Raw genomic sequence first — 17,484 nt, 5'->3', positions numbered from 1 at the left:
GGCGTGACCCACTGCACAGGGCCAACTGTGCTAAGTTCTGTATTCCTCAGACTTACTTGATCACAAAATCTATTTTATGAAAGATTAGCGTAGGATGTTGAGTGATTCTTTGAAAGAAGTAAATGTGAAATAAGTTCAGTTTTTATAATTTGGAAGTGGGTTAAAGAATCAGAGTTAAAATGATTTGGGAAGCTTAGGACCATTATGAGACTAGAGGAGAGACAAGGCAAGAGAATGTGCCCTGGCAGCTACCACATGCAAAAAAAATGAGTCCAGTGTGCTGGGGAGATCAGGGCTTGAGTCCTAGCATGGCCCTCATGAGTCATATAAGAATCTGGGCAACTCGACTGAGCGCGGTCGCTCATGCTTGTAATCCCAGCACTTTGGGAGGCCGAGGTGGGCAGATCATGAGGTCAGGAGTTTGAGATCAGCCTGGCCAACACAGTGAAACCCCATCTCTACTAAAAAAATACAAAAATTAGCTGGGCGTGGTGGTGGGCACCTGTAATCTTAAGTATTCGGGAGGCTGAGGCAGGAGAATCACTTGAACCCGGGAGGCGGAGGTTGCAGTGAGCCAAGATTGTGCCACTGCACTCCAGCCTAGGCAACAGAGCTAGACTCTGTCACAAAAAAAAAAAAAAAAAAAAAAAAAGAATTTGGGCAACTAATTATTCTTTACTCTCAGAGCCCTTTTTCCCTTATTTATAAAATTGGGATAATTCTGACCACACAGGGATTGGTGAGGTTTAAATGAGTTAACATAAGCTGGCCCATGGACATGGTTTGTTCAATGCTGCCTTCTGACCCACTTCATTTATACAGAAATTGTCCAGTGAATTGGCAGAATTCACTGGAAGGCATCAGAGTTAATTAATAACCTCAAATGTCAAACAACCCTAAAACAAAATAATACAGATTCTCCCCCCACCACACCCTACCACCCAGCTTTCTCTGATCTTCTGAGGGCCAAAAGAAGAATATCTAAAAATAGGTCCACTTTGGGAGGCCAAGGCGGGTGGGTCACAAGGTCAGGAGATCGAGACCATCCTGGCTAACATAGCGAAACCCCGTCTCTACTAAAAATACAAAAAAAAAAAAAAAATAGCTGGACATGGTGGCAGGCACCTGTAGTCCCAGCTGCCTGGGAGGCTGAGGCAGAAGAATGGCGTGAACCCAGGAGACGGAGCTTACAGTGAACTGAGATTGCGCCACTGCACTCTAGCCTGGGCGATTGAGCAAGACTCCGTCTCAAAAAAAAAAAAAAAAAAAAAAAAAAAAAAGTCATATAAATTCTTACACAAAATATTCTATAAATCCTTCTAGGATGCTACTATTTAGCACTTATTAAGTTCAGCTATACCAGTCATCAGTTTTCTTTCTCTTGCTTCCTTTTATTCACCTTTAGGAAAGGGCTTTCTTAATTTTCTGGAGATAATCTTCCACATGTCTATAGTTTCTGTAAGGTTTCATATGTAATATCCCCATTTGAGGAGCAAATGCAATAGTCAATGCAATATGCTCCATGAAGATGACCCTTATGTTTGTGTATATGAGTATCTTCAAAACTGCCAACTCTGTGATGATTATTTCTTTTTATAAGCCTATGAATAAAGGTAACCAAAGTGTTAATCCCTGATTCGCCAATTGTTGCAAAACTGAAATGGAAGAATATTAAGATCATGGCCTGCAAAGACTGAAAAGTAGTTCATTATATACTCAGCCTTTAGCCAGCTTGACTGAGTTGTAAAACCCTGAAAATAAACTGTATATCCTTTAGAGACTTGAGGTGCACCTTTTAGATGAAGCCTGGCAGCTCAAAAAGGATTGATATAGCAAGAGAATTTTAGTGACCTTGGATCACTGATAGGATCCAGTCCATTATCATTGTTATTTTTTAAATGATAACTTGCTCCCATTCCAAAGAAAATATGAGAAAGGAAGCGAGGCACACACAAGGGCTCACGCTTTGTACAAGCGCCTATAAAATGCCTACTTGGGGTAGTTGGAGCTTTTTCCTCCCTTATCATTTCCTTTCAGGAAAACACTTTCAGTGGGGCACAGTCATTCACCAGAAGAAAGACAATTTTAAGAAAGAGTTATAAAAGCTGAGTAGTAAATTCTTGGGCCAAAGGGCATCAAGCAGGAATAAAAGGGATCTTAAGCATGCAGGTCCTGGAACACGTGAATGGATTGCAAGAGACAGCCTTGGCCAGGGCAACCCAAACAAGAAGAGACAAGACCCTCCACACCACACTGCCTGAACACCTCTGGGGTGGCATGCTGTCTGCCACCCTTGCCCAACTCCCAGCATCGCTGTCAGGCTTTCCAGGGCTTTGACTGCTTGGCCCCATCCAGCTCCTTACCACTTACTTCCTGCTGCTCCCTGACCCTATTCTTCCTCACTTTTTCCTGTCTCCTCTTCTCCCCTCAGTCCTCTGGGCCATGGGCTGCCTTCAGTTCTCGCCTGAAAAATTCTCCTACCTCTCACTACGCTATTCTGCTCCCACTAATTCTTTTTTGTTTTGTTTCGCTTTGTTTTTTTGAGATGGAGTCTTGCGCTGTCGCTCAAGCTGGAGTGCAGTGGCACAATCTTGGCTCACTGCAAACTCCGCCTCCCAGGTTCTGGTGCTTCAGCCCCCTGAGTAGCTGGGACTACAGGTGCGTGCCACTATGCCAGGCTAATTTTTGTATTTTTAGTAGAAACAGGGTTTCACCATGTTGGCCAGGCTGGTCTTGAACTCCTGACCTCAAGTGATCCACCCGCCTTAGCCTCCCAAAGTGCTGGGATTACAGGTGAGAGCCACCGCACCTGGCCCCACTAATTCTTGATATTGTGAAAGATCTTTTCTCACCTTCCAGGGAACTGATTCTTCCTTTTTTCTGATGTCTAGGTTTATGTACAACTCATGTCATTGAGCACATCACTTCATCGTTCTCTGGTGTTACATGTGTTTATTTTATAATATCTTAATATGTCTTCTCTATTAAACATAACAATATAAGATTTATCGAGTGTTTACCAGGTACCAAGGCACCATGTTAAGTGTTTTAGAGATATCTCATTTAATTTTCACAACTCTCCTATGATGTAGGGACATTATTAGATGCATTCCACAGATCTGTTTTACTTAACAAGCACCTGCGAGGTGCCTGCTGCTGCTTTTGAACTTTCCTAACAGTAATTTCCTAATGCAAATAACTGGTCCCAGGTCACAGTTAGTGAGTAGCCCTCCAAGATTCAGACCAGAAGAGTTTGACTCTGATACCTGCACTCTGCCCACTGAACATATGGGCATTTAGCATTGAGCATAACTAAACATTAGCTCACCTCACTCACAATAGAATAAATGAGCACCAGTTTTAAATGATATCGTGAGCACTAATAAACATGTATTTAAAATAATGAATATCTGCTCATTCCTAACCCTTAAAGATTAAGTCTCGGTGAGGTGCGCTGGCTCACGCCTGTAATCCCAACACTTTGGGAGGCTGAGGCGGATCATGAGGTCAAGAGATCGAGACCATCCTGGCCAATATGGTGAAACCCTGTCTCTACTAAAAATACAAAAATTAGCTGGGCATGGTAGCACACGCCTATAGTCCCAGCTACTTGGGGGGCTGAGGCAGGATAATTGCTTGAACCCGGGAGGCAAAGGTTGCAGTGAGCCGAGATCACGCCACTGCACTCCAGCCTGGGCAACAGAGCAAGACTCCTTCTCAAACAAACAAACAAAAAGATTAAGTCTTTTGAAGACTTCGGTTTAGTTAAAGCATGTTTTGAAACATTTTAAAAGCATATTAAAAACACATAAAGCATTTTTTTAAAAACTAGACATGCCATGTATAAAGGTAAAAATTATTCTGAACCCAGATTGGGGGTTAGTTTTAAGATTTAAGGTAAACTAAAGATTAAGTCTCTTGACGACTTTGGTTTATTTAAAGCATGTTCTGAAACATTTTTAAAGCATATTGAAAACACATAAAGCAAAACTAGACATGCCATGTATAAAGTTAAAAATTATTTTGAACTCAGATTGGGGGTTACTTTTAAGTTGTAAGGGTCCAGAATGTATGCCCCATCAGCCTAATATCATATATTTACTCATTTAACAAGTCTTTATAAGGCACTGCTTTGTGTCTGGTACTGTGCTAGGCTCTGCAAATACAGCAGTGAACAAGAAAACCGAAATCTGAAGAACCAAAAATCTAGAGTAATTAAGTGATGCATGTATTTACCTGAAATACAGCTTCTTCCAGCAACAACCCTGTGTGTCCTGACTTATTCACTAGTATTGTGTCAATTGGTCTAAAAATGGAATAAGGCAAATTAATAAATGGGCAAGCAGAAAAATTAAATGGTTCAATCATAGTATTAAAATATATTTAATACCTTGGAGAGCTGAAAAGACACACCCTTTGTGCTTTAATTTTCCTACGCGAAAAAGACATACTCTTTGTGCTTTAATTTTCCTATGTTAATGCATACAGTAAGTTCTCAATTGTTGTTAGCGGAATATACAGAATGCAAGAAGAGATAAGGGAAAATTAGTAGGGCCTCCAAATTAGAACTGAGTAAGGCGGGGCGCTGTGGCTCAAGCCTGTAATCCCAGCACTTCGGGAGGCCGAGACGGGCGGATCACGAGGTCAGGAGATCGAGACCATCCTGGCTAACACGGTGAAACCCCGTCTCTACTAAAAACTACAAAAAACTAGCCGGGCGACGTGGCGGCGCCTGTAGTCCCAGCTACCTGGGAGGCTGAGACAGGAGAATGGCGGGAACCCGGGAGGCGGAGCTTGCAGTGAGCTGAGATCCGGCCACTGCACTCCAGCCTGGGCGGCAGAGCGAGACTCCGTCTCAAAAAAAAAAAAAAAAAAAAAGAACTGAGTAAAGAAGCAACTGGGAACTCTTAGGAGGGACTGATATGGTGCCAAGTGTTGAAAGATGAAGGTAGTTTTAAGACCTATTTACTTTGAAGAGGCAGGTGAAAAGAGAGTAGACAAGCTAAAGTGAATATAATACAGAGAGCCAGAGATAAGAGAGGAAAATGCAGTGTGAAGGGACTAATACCAAGAAGCACCACACAAGAGTTCAAAGTTGGAGATGAATCCTGTTTGACAGTAGTCGCTTTGAGTATAGTCTGATGCCTAGGGGGTATATGGACAGCAAACGTCTTTTTAGAAACATTTCTTTCTGTTGGGCTACAAATATTTAAGGTTTGCAACCCAGACTTGGAACAAGGGTACAGTGTCACCTTGGAGAACCCTTGACCCTGAGTGTCTTTCCTGCCTCTCCAGGCCACCCGCCTAAAGGACTGACAGCTCTCCAAAATAATCAAAAAGTCTCCTTTCTGCCTTACACTCTTCCCAGGTTCTCCAATGAGGGCGTAAAATATTTCAAGTTGTGACATTGCTGAGCAGGTGCTGCAAGTGGGGGGCTACTGGCAACGCTCTTCACAGTGGCACTGCAAGGAAGTAACATAAGTTGGCAAAGAAGATATGGCAGAAGGCCTATCTAGTTTAGCTTTGCACTGATACAGGCACAAACCATCTCACAAGTGATTGTGCTCTGAAAGAGTCATTAAAAGGCTGAAAAAAGTAACAAACTCTCCCTCTCTGGAAATATTTGAGAAAACAGAAGGCAATCTTGATCTTAGATGTTTTTAGTAAAGCCTACCTGAACCAATAAACCATCATCAAACTATTATTTAAACTAAATTTTTATGAAGGCAAAACATTTCTAGAATATTTTAAGGTTGAAGCAGTAGTATTAGAACAACGAAGAGTTCCGAAAGAGTAAATTCTGTCTTAAACAGACTGAGGCTGGAGCAGGAGAGAATCACATTAACCCAATGATTAATACTCCTTCTTAAATGAAATCTTCTTGATCACTAGGACTAAGTGTTTATTTAACACTTAGAGGACATCTTTCCTGTCACACTATATCACTGACAGCAAGTGTCTACATCTGTAGGTACCATATTCAGATCCTAGTACCTAAGGGGACAGAACCACCTCTGAATTATTATAAAGTGATTTGACTAGATCCAGGAAAGATCTTAAGGAACCTTAGAAGAGAGAGAGGAATGAGGATGTTAATATCTAGGGATGAAAAACTGACCATCTGTCACCCTCAGGCTACTGGAATCAGCAGTTTTGCTTGATTCCTTAATCAAATTCCTTAATGAAATTCAGAAATGTCAAATATCTTTTGCAAAACTTGAGTTGTAGTTGCCTTTTCCTTCTCATGAAATCTATCCTTACGGTACACAATGAATGAAGAACTATTATTGCAGAAAAGAAATGTGAACAAGATACCCAGGGTGTGCGCAGAGCAGTGCCTGTGAGGGTGAGCTGGCTGCTCTACTTAGCACCCCCACCGAGACTGGAGCTGATCTGCTGGTGTGATTCACTAAGCAGCTGTTCTCGCTAGCCCTGTCTCTTCAATATGTGTCATTAAGGTCAGGGGCTGTCTACATCCAGATCAAGGAAAACCAAGCTTCACTGCTGGTATGCAAGTAGCTCTTCTCCCCTGCCAGCGCTATGTTGCAGAATCAAGGCTCAGTTCTTTTCCAAGGATAAAGTTCCTTTAGGAGGTAGAAGAAAGGAGAGTAATGAAGTAAGAGAGGGAGTGGGGTAACAGCACACAAAAACTAACCTGTTGACATTGCCAAAGTTCAGCCCTACAACCCTCATCTCAGCCAACAGAGGGAACCTGACTTTAACACAGCCCTATCACGGCGAAAAAATTGAAAACGTTACTTCATGCACTTTCTGCAATTCTGCAATTACTTGTCAATGTTTGGCTAGTTCAGTGAGACTGAAAAGTACAGTGGTAGAGTTCTGTAATTTATATTTAGAAAAGTAAAGTGATCCATGAGTAAAGTTCCGTATTGAATTGGAAACCAATAGAAGCTGTTTGTGAAGAATCAGTCAGCCCCAAAGTATCTCTTTAAGATTCAGGTGATTTAGGTCTTGCACCTACATGCATAGGTATACACATACATACACAGCAATATATCCTACACTAATGCTTTGCCTAAAGAAGATTTCCTGGATGCATTTTACAGCATAACATCCTAATCTCTATTCAGCCCAGGAAAGCCTCCTGAAAGCTGCTGGCCACAGTAAGGTCCAACTGAGGGATCATACATTGGTCAACACAAACATATATTCATATGAATAGCAGGGTCTCCTGCTAGTTGTTTAAGTTTAGTGGTGTTGGTGGTGGTGGTGATGTGTGTTTGTGTGTGTGTGTGTGTGTTAGGTCCTCTTAAATGTTTAAATGAAAACTTTAGGAGATAAGAAATAGGAGAGAACTTGTAAATGTGGGCATCACTTTAGAAAAAGTGTTTTTTGGGTTTTTTTCTTTATGTTTTGTTTTGTTTTTTGTTTTTTGTTTGTTTGTTGAGACAGGGTCTTGCTCTGTTTCCCAGGCTAGAGTGCAGCGACATGATCGTGGCTCACTGCAGCCTCAACTTCCCAGGCTCAGGCGATCCTCTCACCTCAGCCTCCTGCATAACTGGGATTATAGTCACATGCCACCATACCCAGCTATTTTTTTTTCTTTTGTAAAGATAGGGGTCTTTCTATGTTGCCCAGGCCTCATTTTTTTTAATTGTGGCAAAATGCACATAACATACATTTTACCATTTTAACCATTTTAAAGTGTACAATTAAGTGGCACTAAGCACATTTACAATGTCGCAAAACCATCACCATTATCTAGTTACAGAACTTTTTCATAACCCCAATTGGAAATCCCATGCCCATTAAAGCTTCTCCTTTTTTGTCTATGAATTAACCTCCTCTTTTGATTCCCTCTGTGACCTCTCGCAACACATGGAAATGTACTTTGAGCATGGCCAAGATCAGCAGTGAATTTTGTCTGAAGAGCAGTCAATGCTTGAGGGACCAATGGCTGAGAAAAAGAAATGGGGAATGAAGAAAAACAAAGAGAAGAGATACAAAGAGATGTGGGGACATTGTGGGGGTAGTGGGGGCGGTAAACTCTCCCAGCAGTCATCCCAGAGATCTCTCAGAGGCTGTACTCTGTCCAAAGACACTAACCCCAAAACTAAGAGCCAGCATCTGGCCCTTAGAGTGAGAGGGATCTCACTCCCTCATCAACAAAGTCCTCCCTACGCTGAAGATTGGATGACTATAGAAGGAAAACTCATACACTCCCTTAAACATGCTTTCATGTTTTAGCAAAATAATTAGATGAACTTTCTCCATTTTACAAGTCCACAATCTGCATGGAAATCTCTCCTCCCCTCAAGCATAAACTTCAGACAGTTTAATCAGCACCTAAACTGGCACATACACAGCAATGCAACTGGGATCACCACTATGCCCAGTTCAATTAAGGAAAATATGCAAACAAATATACTCTCAGATAACTAGTCAGTGAACTCAGCCCACCCTTTCCATGACTCTAAATTGCTGCTGAAAAAAATCGAAATCAAGAAAATTCACCTCCCCATTCAAACGATAAACCTGATTTTTATATAATCTCCTGCTACCAAGGAGCCTTAAACAATCAAGACTCTATATTAGTTTAAGTAGCCATCTCATTCAACTCAGTCGTAATTAAACTGAGCGTCACTGAGAAACAAACTGAAATGCAGAAAATATCCTCTATGTCACGTTCCCTCCCCACCCCCACGCCCTGGGGCAGTCTTCTGACTGAATGCGCTTTGATTTGTCCTTTTATTGCCTTAATCTACAATTGTAAATTGTCATAAAGTATACATCTACTTTTCTTGCCTTAAAAACACTCATTCACTCATTCTAACATAGTCAATATTACAAAGTTTTGCAAATGTGTAAGTATTTGAATCTATATAGCTTTTAAACTTTCATTTAATGACTCTTTGCCATTGAGAAAGAGGTAAAAAGGGCTACAGTTTCATATCTTAATGTTTCATTTTTATTTTATTTATTTGTTTGTTTATTTTTGAGATGGAGTCTTGCTCTGTTGCCAGGCTGGAGTGCAGTGGCACGATCTCCGCTCACTGCAACCTCCGCCTCCTGGGGTCAAGCGATTCTCCTGCCTCAGCCTCTCAAGTAGCTGGGACTGCAGGCCTGTGCCACCATGCCCAGCTAACTTTTGTATTTTTAGTAGAGATGGGGTTTCACCATTTTGGCCAGGATGGTCTCAATCTCTTGACCTCGTGATCCACCCACCTCAGCCTCTCAAAGTGCTGGGATTATAGGCATGAGCCACTGCACCCGGCCATATATATATATATATATATATATATATATAGTATTTAAATGAGGAATAGATGAATACATTCCCACTGTACAGAAATAGAGTAAGCTATAAAAATTTCCCTTATGGACAGGTAATACATATTTACTGTTTGATATGTATCTTGTCAATGATTTTTCCATTTTTTAACCTGTACGTGTGCATATATACAAATGTGGGCTTTAAAAATATATGACGGGGCACAGTGGCTCACGCCTGTAATCCCCCAGCACTTTGGGAGGCTGAGGCAAGCGGATCGCCTGAGGTCAGGAGTTTAAGACCAGCTTGGCCAACATAGTGAAACCCTGTCTCAACTAAAAATACAAAAATTAGCCAGGCGTGGTATCAGGGGCCTGTAGTCCCAGCTACTCAGGAGACTGAGCCAGGAGGATCACTTGAACCCAGGAGGCAGAGGTTGCAGTAAGCCAAGATGGTGCCACTGCACTCCAGCCTGGGAAACAGAGAGAGACTCAATTTCAAATATATATATATATATATATACACACACACACACACACACACCAATGATTCATTCATTCAATAGATATTCACTGAGAGTCAACTCTGTGACAGGCATATTAGGTGCTGGGAACAAAACAGGGACCTTGAATTTACATGCTAATGGAAAAATACAGGCAACAAATTTACCAAACAAAACTACTGTCATGTCCCCTTATCCACAGGGGATCTGTTCTAAGACCCCAAGGGGATGCCTGACACCTCAGATTATACCAATTGCTGTCCATCAGAACATGCTCTGTTCATGTCTTCTACCCACAAACTTAAATGCCTTTTCAGGTTTCTTTTTCCTTCTTTCCAATTTCATGGATAGAAGGTTCGTTCTTACCATAGATCTTAGCCAACTTCAGCATATGATTTTTTTCTTTTCTTATTAAGTGGAGAACTTTCACCTTTTAACTTAAAGGAAGTACTTCACAGCTTCATCACTATTCGTGTGCTTTGGAGCCATTATTGAGGAAAATAAGTGTTCTCTGAACACAAGCACTGTGATACTGGGACCGTCTATCTGGTAGGCCAGCCACCTCCTAAGGGATTCATAGAAGGGTAACAGCTGCAGCGTGGAGATGCGTGCGGGACAAAGGGAAGATTCACATCCTGGGTGGGACAGAGTGAGACAGTGAGAGCATCATCATGCTACTCAGGATGGTGTACAATATAAAACTTATGAATTGTTATTTATGGAATTTTCCATTTCATATTTTTGCACGGTGGTAAACTGAAACCACAGATACAGGGGGACTACTATATAAGCATATGGTATAAATCTGATAATCATCACTGTTATGATGAAAATAAAATAATGGATTACAGTGAGTGAGTGGTAGTGGGCTTATATGGGAAACCCAGCATTTCTGAGATAAAATTTGAGTTGAGGTCACACCATATGTTGTTTTAAGACTTGCTTTTATTACTTAATATATCTTGGAGGTCTTTCTATGTCAATACATATTGTTCTACCCCATTCTTTTTAGCAGGCATACACTGTAATATGATATGTATTCCCATAATTTATGTAACTACTCCTCTATTGAGAGAGAAACACTTTCTTGACTAACTTCTTATGGAGTGCAATAGTACTGATTTTCCTGTCTTAAAATGGTCATTAGAATTGCTACTTCATCATACAAAAAAAAAGCCACTGTAGGTGAATGGCCGTCTTCTGCCGGACTAATGGATCCAATCTTGTGGACAGGCTATGGCCAATCTGAGCATAGCACAAGGATTTATTGGGGCAGGAGTGTGTGGGTGTGTGCACACACTCACTTACATGTATGTGTTCACAGTTGACAAATAAACATAGCTGATAGCTAAGGTTATATAGATAATAACCATAGAGTTAGTACCATTTGACACATTTGTAAGTGCCTGAATCATCCTGAAATGCTTTATTAGAACAAGAGCAAAGTTCACAGTGAAAGCGCACAAAGCTGCTTTCATTTTAAATATTTAGAAATACGTGTGTTTTTGGCACAGTTTCAAAGAATTCATTTTAACTATTGCCTCTTCAAGGCTTTTAGAAACTATTCTGCTATCATAACTCTATTTTGTAAGTTAAAGTAGTGAAGGAATAGACATTATCCCAAATGAAAGGACCTTTGTTTCTGGTATTTCCCTTATTCGGAGGTTACAGTGAGAAGAATATTATACAGCTTTTTTTTTTCTTTTTTTTTTTTTTTTTTTTTTTTTTGAGACAGGGTCTTGCTCTGTCACCCAAGGCTGGAAGGCAGTGGTGTCATCACAGCTCACTGCAGCCTCCTCCCAACTCTCCCACCCTTCCAAGTAGCTAGAACTACAGACACATGCCACCATGCCAGGCTAATTTTTTTTATTTTTTTATAGAGACAGTAATCTCACTGTGTTGCCCAGGATGGTCCTGAACTCCTGGGCTCAAGCTATCCTCCTGCCTCTACCTCCCAAAGTGTTGGAATTACAGGCATGAACCACTGTACCCGGCCTATACAGCTTTTTTCATCACTGTCCCCAGTCTTATTCTTTTCCAAGTGTTCCTCTTCTTTCTCTGTCTTTTTCATGACTAAAGAGTAAATCGTCTCATCAGGGCTCACACTGCCATCAAGTCTCCTTTAGACACTACGGTTTGCAACATTCTCATATTCTCTTCCAGCTTAACACATTATTGCAAGGCTGCTTTTCACTGTGTCTCAAATTATCCCATACGTCAACTTTTATTTATTTATTTATTTTACATTCACAAAGGCTTTGCCATGAGGCTTGATCTTAGGGTGAAATTCTCAGTAAAGAAGAAACCACATCATAACCATTCAGAAGCACTGAAATCACTCATCTTTTTAGTGTCATTTAATGGACTAATCGTTCTTCATTTCCCTTTTCTTTTTTTCTTTTTTGGAGATGGAGTCTCATTCTGTCATCCATGCTGGAGTGCAATGGCATGATCTCGTCTCACTGCAACTTCCTTCTCCTGGGTTCAAGCAATTCTTCTGCCTCAGCCTCGCAAGTAGCTGGGATTACAGGTACTCGCCACCACGTCTGGCTAATTTTTGTATTTTTAGTAGAGACAGGGTTTCACCATGTTGGCCAGGCTGGTCTTGAACTCCTGATCTCAGGTGATTCACCCTCCTTGGCCTCCCAAAGTGTTGGAATTACAGGCATGAGCCACCACCACACCTGGCCTTCATTTTCCAATTTTGTCAGCCTTTGCCATTTTACTAAACTCAAATTTCTGTTCCTCAGACATAGTTTTCCAAACATCCAAAGTTTGACTGGATATATAAAATCTCCTTTGTGGAAAGTCAATCTGACATCTTGCCTCTAGCTTTCCCGGGTCACCTTTAGCCATCTCTATATTTTGGCTCTTCTGGTTCTTAGTTCCAACACAGCTCTTAGCTAATCAATTAAAAGCTGCCAATCTAGCCAGGCGCGGTGGCTCACACCTGTAATCCCAGCACTTTGGGAGGCTGAGGTGGACAGATCACCTGAGGTCAGGAGTTGGAGACCAGCCTGGCCAATGTGGTGAAACCCCATCTCAACTAAAAACACAAAAATTAGCCAGGTGTGGTGGTAGGAACCTGAAATCCCAGCTACTCAGGAGGCTGAGGCAGAAGAATTGCTTGAACCCAGACGTGGAGACTGCAGTAAGCAGAGATTGCACCATTGCGCTCCAGCCTGGGCACCAAGAGCAAAACTGTCTTTAAAAAAAAAAAAAAAAAAAAAAAAAGGCTGCCAATCTAAAGATATGATTATTTACTGTGTACCTAGAATTGTATACATCAACATCACCATCGTCATCATCATCATCGTCGTCATCATTGTCGTCATCATCATCATCATAGCTATCATCATCGTCATCATCATCATCATCATAGCTACCATTTAATGAAAACTATTATCTGCCATCTTTAAAGAACTTATCCTTTAGTTGGAGAGCCAAGACAATCATAACAATAACAAACATGGCCGGGCACGGTGGCTCACGCCTGTAATCCCAGCACTTCGGGAGGCCGAAGTGGGTGGATCATTTGAGGTCAGGAGTTCAAGACCAGCCTGACCAACATGGTGAAATGCTATCTCTATTAAAAATACAAAATTAGCCGGGCATGGTGGTGCATGCCTGTAATGCCAGCTACTCGGGAGGCTGAGACAGGAGAATCGCTTGAACCCAGGAGGCAGAGGTTGCAGGGAAATGAGATCGCGCACTGCACTCCAGCCTGGGCAACAAGAGTGAAACTCCATCTCAAAAATAAATAAATAAATAAATAAATAAATAAATAAATAAATAAATAAACAAAATTCACTTTTTATTCTATTAAACTCAACATACATATATTAATTGCCTACTCTGAGCCTGACCCTTTATTATATTCTGGAGAAAATAAAAATAAGCAACACATAATCCTCACCTTTGAAAAACTTAAACATAATAGGCACAAAGTCAGTTCATAAATGTGCAATGTGAGTGGTATAAAATAACATCAGATAAAAATGAGCACTTCTGATGACTAATCAGGGGAGATTTCATGAAGGAGATGTCATCTGAATTGGACTTTGATGAATAAAGAAGACAGTTTTAATAACGAATATTAGTTTGGCCAAAGTGGATGAACATAATGTTCTCTAAGTCAACAATACAGATGGTCAACTGAGCAACAACACAGAAGTTGCTGGTCAGACTAGTAGGCCCATTTAGGAGAGCAACAAGCCACTTTTGTGTGTTTGAGGGGGAACAGGAGGCAAACACATGGCCTGCATTTATGTAATCAAATGGGTGAATTCAAAAGCTCTACAGATTTATTTACTCAATGGTGAATCGAATTAAAATTATATTCCATGCTCTTCCTTGGGCAATATGGTGCTTACACATAAAATGCCAAGATTGTCCTTCACCTTAAGGTGTAATGGGAAGAAATAAAACTATCTACAAAGTCCCTTGAAAATTACACCTTTAAAATTGACAGTTGGACATCTTGAAAATTTAGACCACATCCCATGAATAAATTAGGCCATCATGGTCAAAAACTTATCCACATCCTCCATCAGCAACTGACATAATAGGAAATTCAAATCCTCACACTGAGTTTCACCATCAGATACCTTAGAGGACACCACAGGTTTCTAAAAAACAGCCCAGTGTAAAATTTTCCTTAGCAAACGCATGGAACCACCAGAGTTTGCATTCTAAGCTCCAGGAACTGAGGCTTTCTGAAGCTTAAGATGACAAAATTAACTGACACAATTTTATAAATTCTGAGGTGAGCTTGGCATGCTGCAGGTCATCAGTCCATATTACCACCCAGGGAGCTAGCACTAATAACCAGCTTAGCTTCACCATATTCTGCAAAGATTGCAAAGCTCAGTCCCCTCCTCCACCCTCTACATGACATTTTCCATTGTCTTCATTTACATGGTCATTTTCCTCAGTTACTGAAGGTCAGCTGTCTGTCAGCCCTGCACTAGACACTGGAGACTCAGTAATGAATAAGGTAGAGTTACCATTCTCCAGGAGCCCACAGTGGAGTGGGCAGATAAGAAAGTCAGCAATTTTATGACAAAATGGTAAGTGCCAGAGTAGAGGCATGCACAGGGTGATGCAGGAGTAACACAAATGGGGTCCAAGAGCATCAGAAGATGCTTTCCGCCGGGCGTGGTGGCTCACGCCTGTAACCCTAGCAGTTTGGGAGGCCGAGGCAGGTGGATCACCTGAGGTCAGGAGTCCGAGACCAGCCTAGCCAACATGGTGAAACCCCATCTCTACTAAAAACACAAAAAATTAGCTGGGCGTGGTGGCGGGCACCTGTAATCCCAGCAACTTGGAAGGCTGAGGCTGGAGAATCTTGAACCCAGGAGCCGGAGGTTGCAGTGAGCCGAGATGGTGCCATTTCACTCTTGTCTGGCCAACAAGAGTAAAACTCCATCTCAAAAAAAAAAAAAAAAAAAAAAAAAAAACATGCTTTCCAGAGCAGCCAATCCTGAGCTGAATATTAAAGAACAAGCAAATGCTAACCAGGCATCAAGGGAACCACGTGTGCAGAGTCACTGAGGCTTAGAACAAACTGCAAATAGATTAGTATGGCTTGTACCAAAGACACATGTAGGGATGCAGCAGGCAGCGAAGCTGGGAAGATAGGAAGGGGCCAGATCATGAAGGTCCTTGCTTAGTAACAACATAAAAACTTATCCCCATGTATATACTCTAAGTCAAGTTATGTCAAATGTATCTTGCATCCATGTTTTTATTGGCCCTCACAGTAAGTCTATATAAGTTGACGGTTGCCAACATTTAAGAATCATGAGCTTTAACACTAAAAACAAAAAAATTCAAATTTCTGCCTTCTTTCTAAAACTCAGAAGACAACACCAGACTCAAATCCCCAAATTCCCAATAGGTTGGAGCTAAGCAAAGGCTTCTGCTTTTAGATGGGAGACAGGCTTTCTATTCTCCAGAGACATAGTCCGCCTTCCATTATTTCATCCTCAACTCGTTTATATTACATGCCTGGCTCCTGAAGGCATCTGTGTTTGCAAGTGCTGCTCTATGCCTGTTGGTCCATCTGATACAGCTTCTTAGAGTAAAGAGAGAAATAAAGAATGGGTTTCCATGTGAATTGTTATGTCTTCAGTGGTTAAAGAATCTGTATTCAGTGTCAGCAATCAAGGAAATACACAAACAAGCACATGGAAATGACTTAGGCTATACTTTAGAAGCAAGCAAGCAGGCCTATAATTAAATTATCTCAGAAACACAAAGCAGAGCATCATGTTTATAAGCGAGTGCTGCCTGGGCATGGTGGCTCACGTCGGTAATCGCAGCACTTTGGGAGGCCAAGCTGGGCAGATCACTTGAGGTCAGGAGTTCGAGACCAGCCTGGCCAACATGGTAGAACCCCGTCTCTACTAAAAAAATACACAACTTAGCCAGGCGTGGTGGCATACGCCTGTAATCCCAGCTACTAGGGAGGCTGAGGCAGGAGAATCCCTTGAGCCTGGGAGCAGAGGTTGCAGTGAGCCGAGATTGCACCACTTCACTCTAGCCTGGGCGACAGAGCGAGACTCCACCTCAAAAAAAAAAAAAAAAAAAAAGTGAGTTCTACATGTTAGTTCTAATGACTAATACCCAAAAAGGAAAGAGAAAATTCAAATAGAGTGACCTTTCAAAGACTTCAATACTATTTTACTATTTTGCATAACAAAAAAATTATATCTAGGAATAAATATAACTAAAGAAAAGCAGGATTTAAAGAGAAAATCATAAAACTATTAAATGACATAAAAGAAAATCTAAATAACTCAAAGATACTCAATATTCTTCTATAAAAACACTTATTATTAGGTAGAACCATATTGCTATTTTTGTAGGTCAAAGTATTGGCAATTCCATATGATTCTACCTAAAAATAAATATGACCATTTCCCCCAAATTATAATATAATATAAACTCAGTGGAATTCCAATAAACATTCCAATTGTGCTTTTTACGGAATTTGACAAGCAAAATCTGAAGTATAAAGTATCGAAGTATAAAGGGCCAAGAACAGTCAAGACCATTTCGAAAATGATCTGGTCAGGCCATACCATATATCAAGATGTGTTATTAAGCAATCATAATTTAACTTATGTGGTACAGTGATAGACAAATAGGTCACTGTGAATAAATAAAGAGCCTAGAAACAGAACCACAAATACACAAATACATGGGAGCTTCAACATAAAAAAATTCAGATAGTATCTGAGTAGAGCTGGCACAATAACTTAGTGGGAAAAGAAGATCTTATTCAATAAATGAGGCTGGGATCACTGGCTATTCACATGGTAAAAATTAGGCCCTTACTTCACACCACACACATACCCCTCCCCAAAAGAAACTCTAGATAGATTAAAAACCTAAATAAGAAAACACAAAATATTAAATGAATCTTTTAAACTGATTTTATGAGGAAAGTATACAAGGTGAATGCTTTATGATATCAGGGTAGGAAAAGTTTCTTAAGTAACAAAAAGCACAAAGTATAATAAAAAAAACTGATAGATTTGATTATGTTAAAAAATTTAAAGCTTTGTATTAAAAATTCACCATGGCCAGGGACTGTGATGTACACCTGTAATCCCAACTACTCGGGAGGTTGAGGCTGGAGGATCACTTGAGCCTAAGAGTTCAAGGCTGCAGTGAGCTATGATCTTGCCACTGCAGTCCAGCCTGGGCAATAGAAACAGACCTCATCTCAATAAATAAGTAAATA

The 17,484-nt window shown here is 40.8% G+C and overlaps 1 protein-coding gene across 2 annotated transcripts in view; it reads left to right on the top strand.

Moving 5' to 3' along the window:
• The window catches only part of FLT1 (fms related tyrosine kinase 1), a 198,852-nt gene that overhangs the window by 117,083 nt on the left and 64,285 nt on the right, over nucleotides 1-17,484 (top strand). Inside the window, exon 15 of one of the 2 annotated variants that reach the window (XM_030922464.1) lies at nucleotides 13,010-13,573. The exons of the other annotated variant lie outside the window; for it this stretch is intronic. Within the exon in view, the coding sequence (XP_030778324.1) occupies nucleotides 13,010-13,083 (74 nt within the window). The 3' untranslated portion in view covers nucleotides 13,084-13,573. Of the gene's footprint in view, nucleotides 1-13,009; nucleotides 13,574-17,484 lie in introns of those variants that run through there. 2 annotated transcript variants of the gene reach the window in all.

The sequence above is a fragment of the Rhinopithecus roxellana genome, chromosome 18 (genome assembly GCF_007565055.1).
Source record: "Rhinopithecus roxellana isolate Shanxi Qingling chromosome 18, ASM756505v1, whole genome shotgun sequence".
Lineage (NCBI taxonomy): Eukaryota > Metazoa > Chordata > Mammalia > Primates > Cercopithecidae > Rhinopithecus > Rhinopithecus roxellana.
Note: the sequence above shows the minus strand (reverse complement) of the source record. Positions and strands in the feature narration are given on the sequence as shown.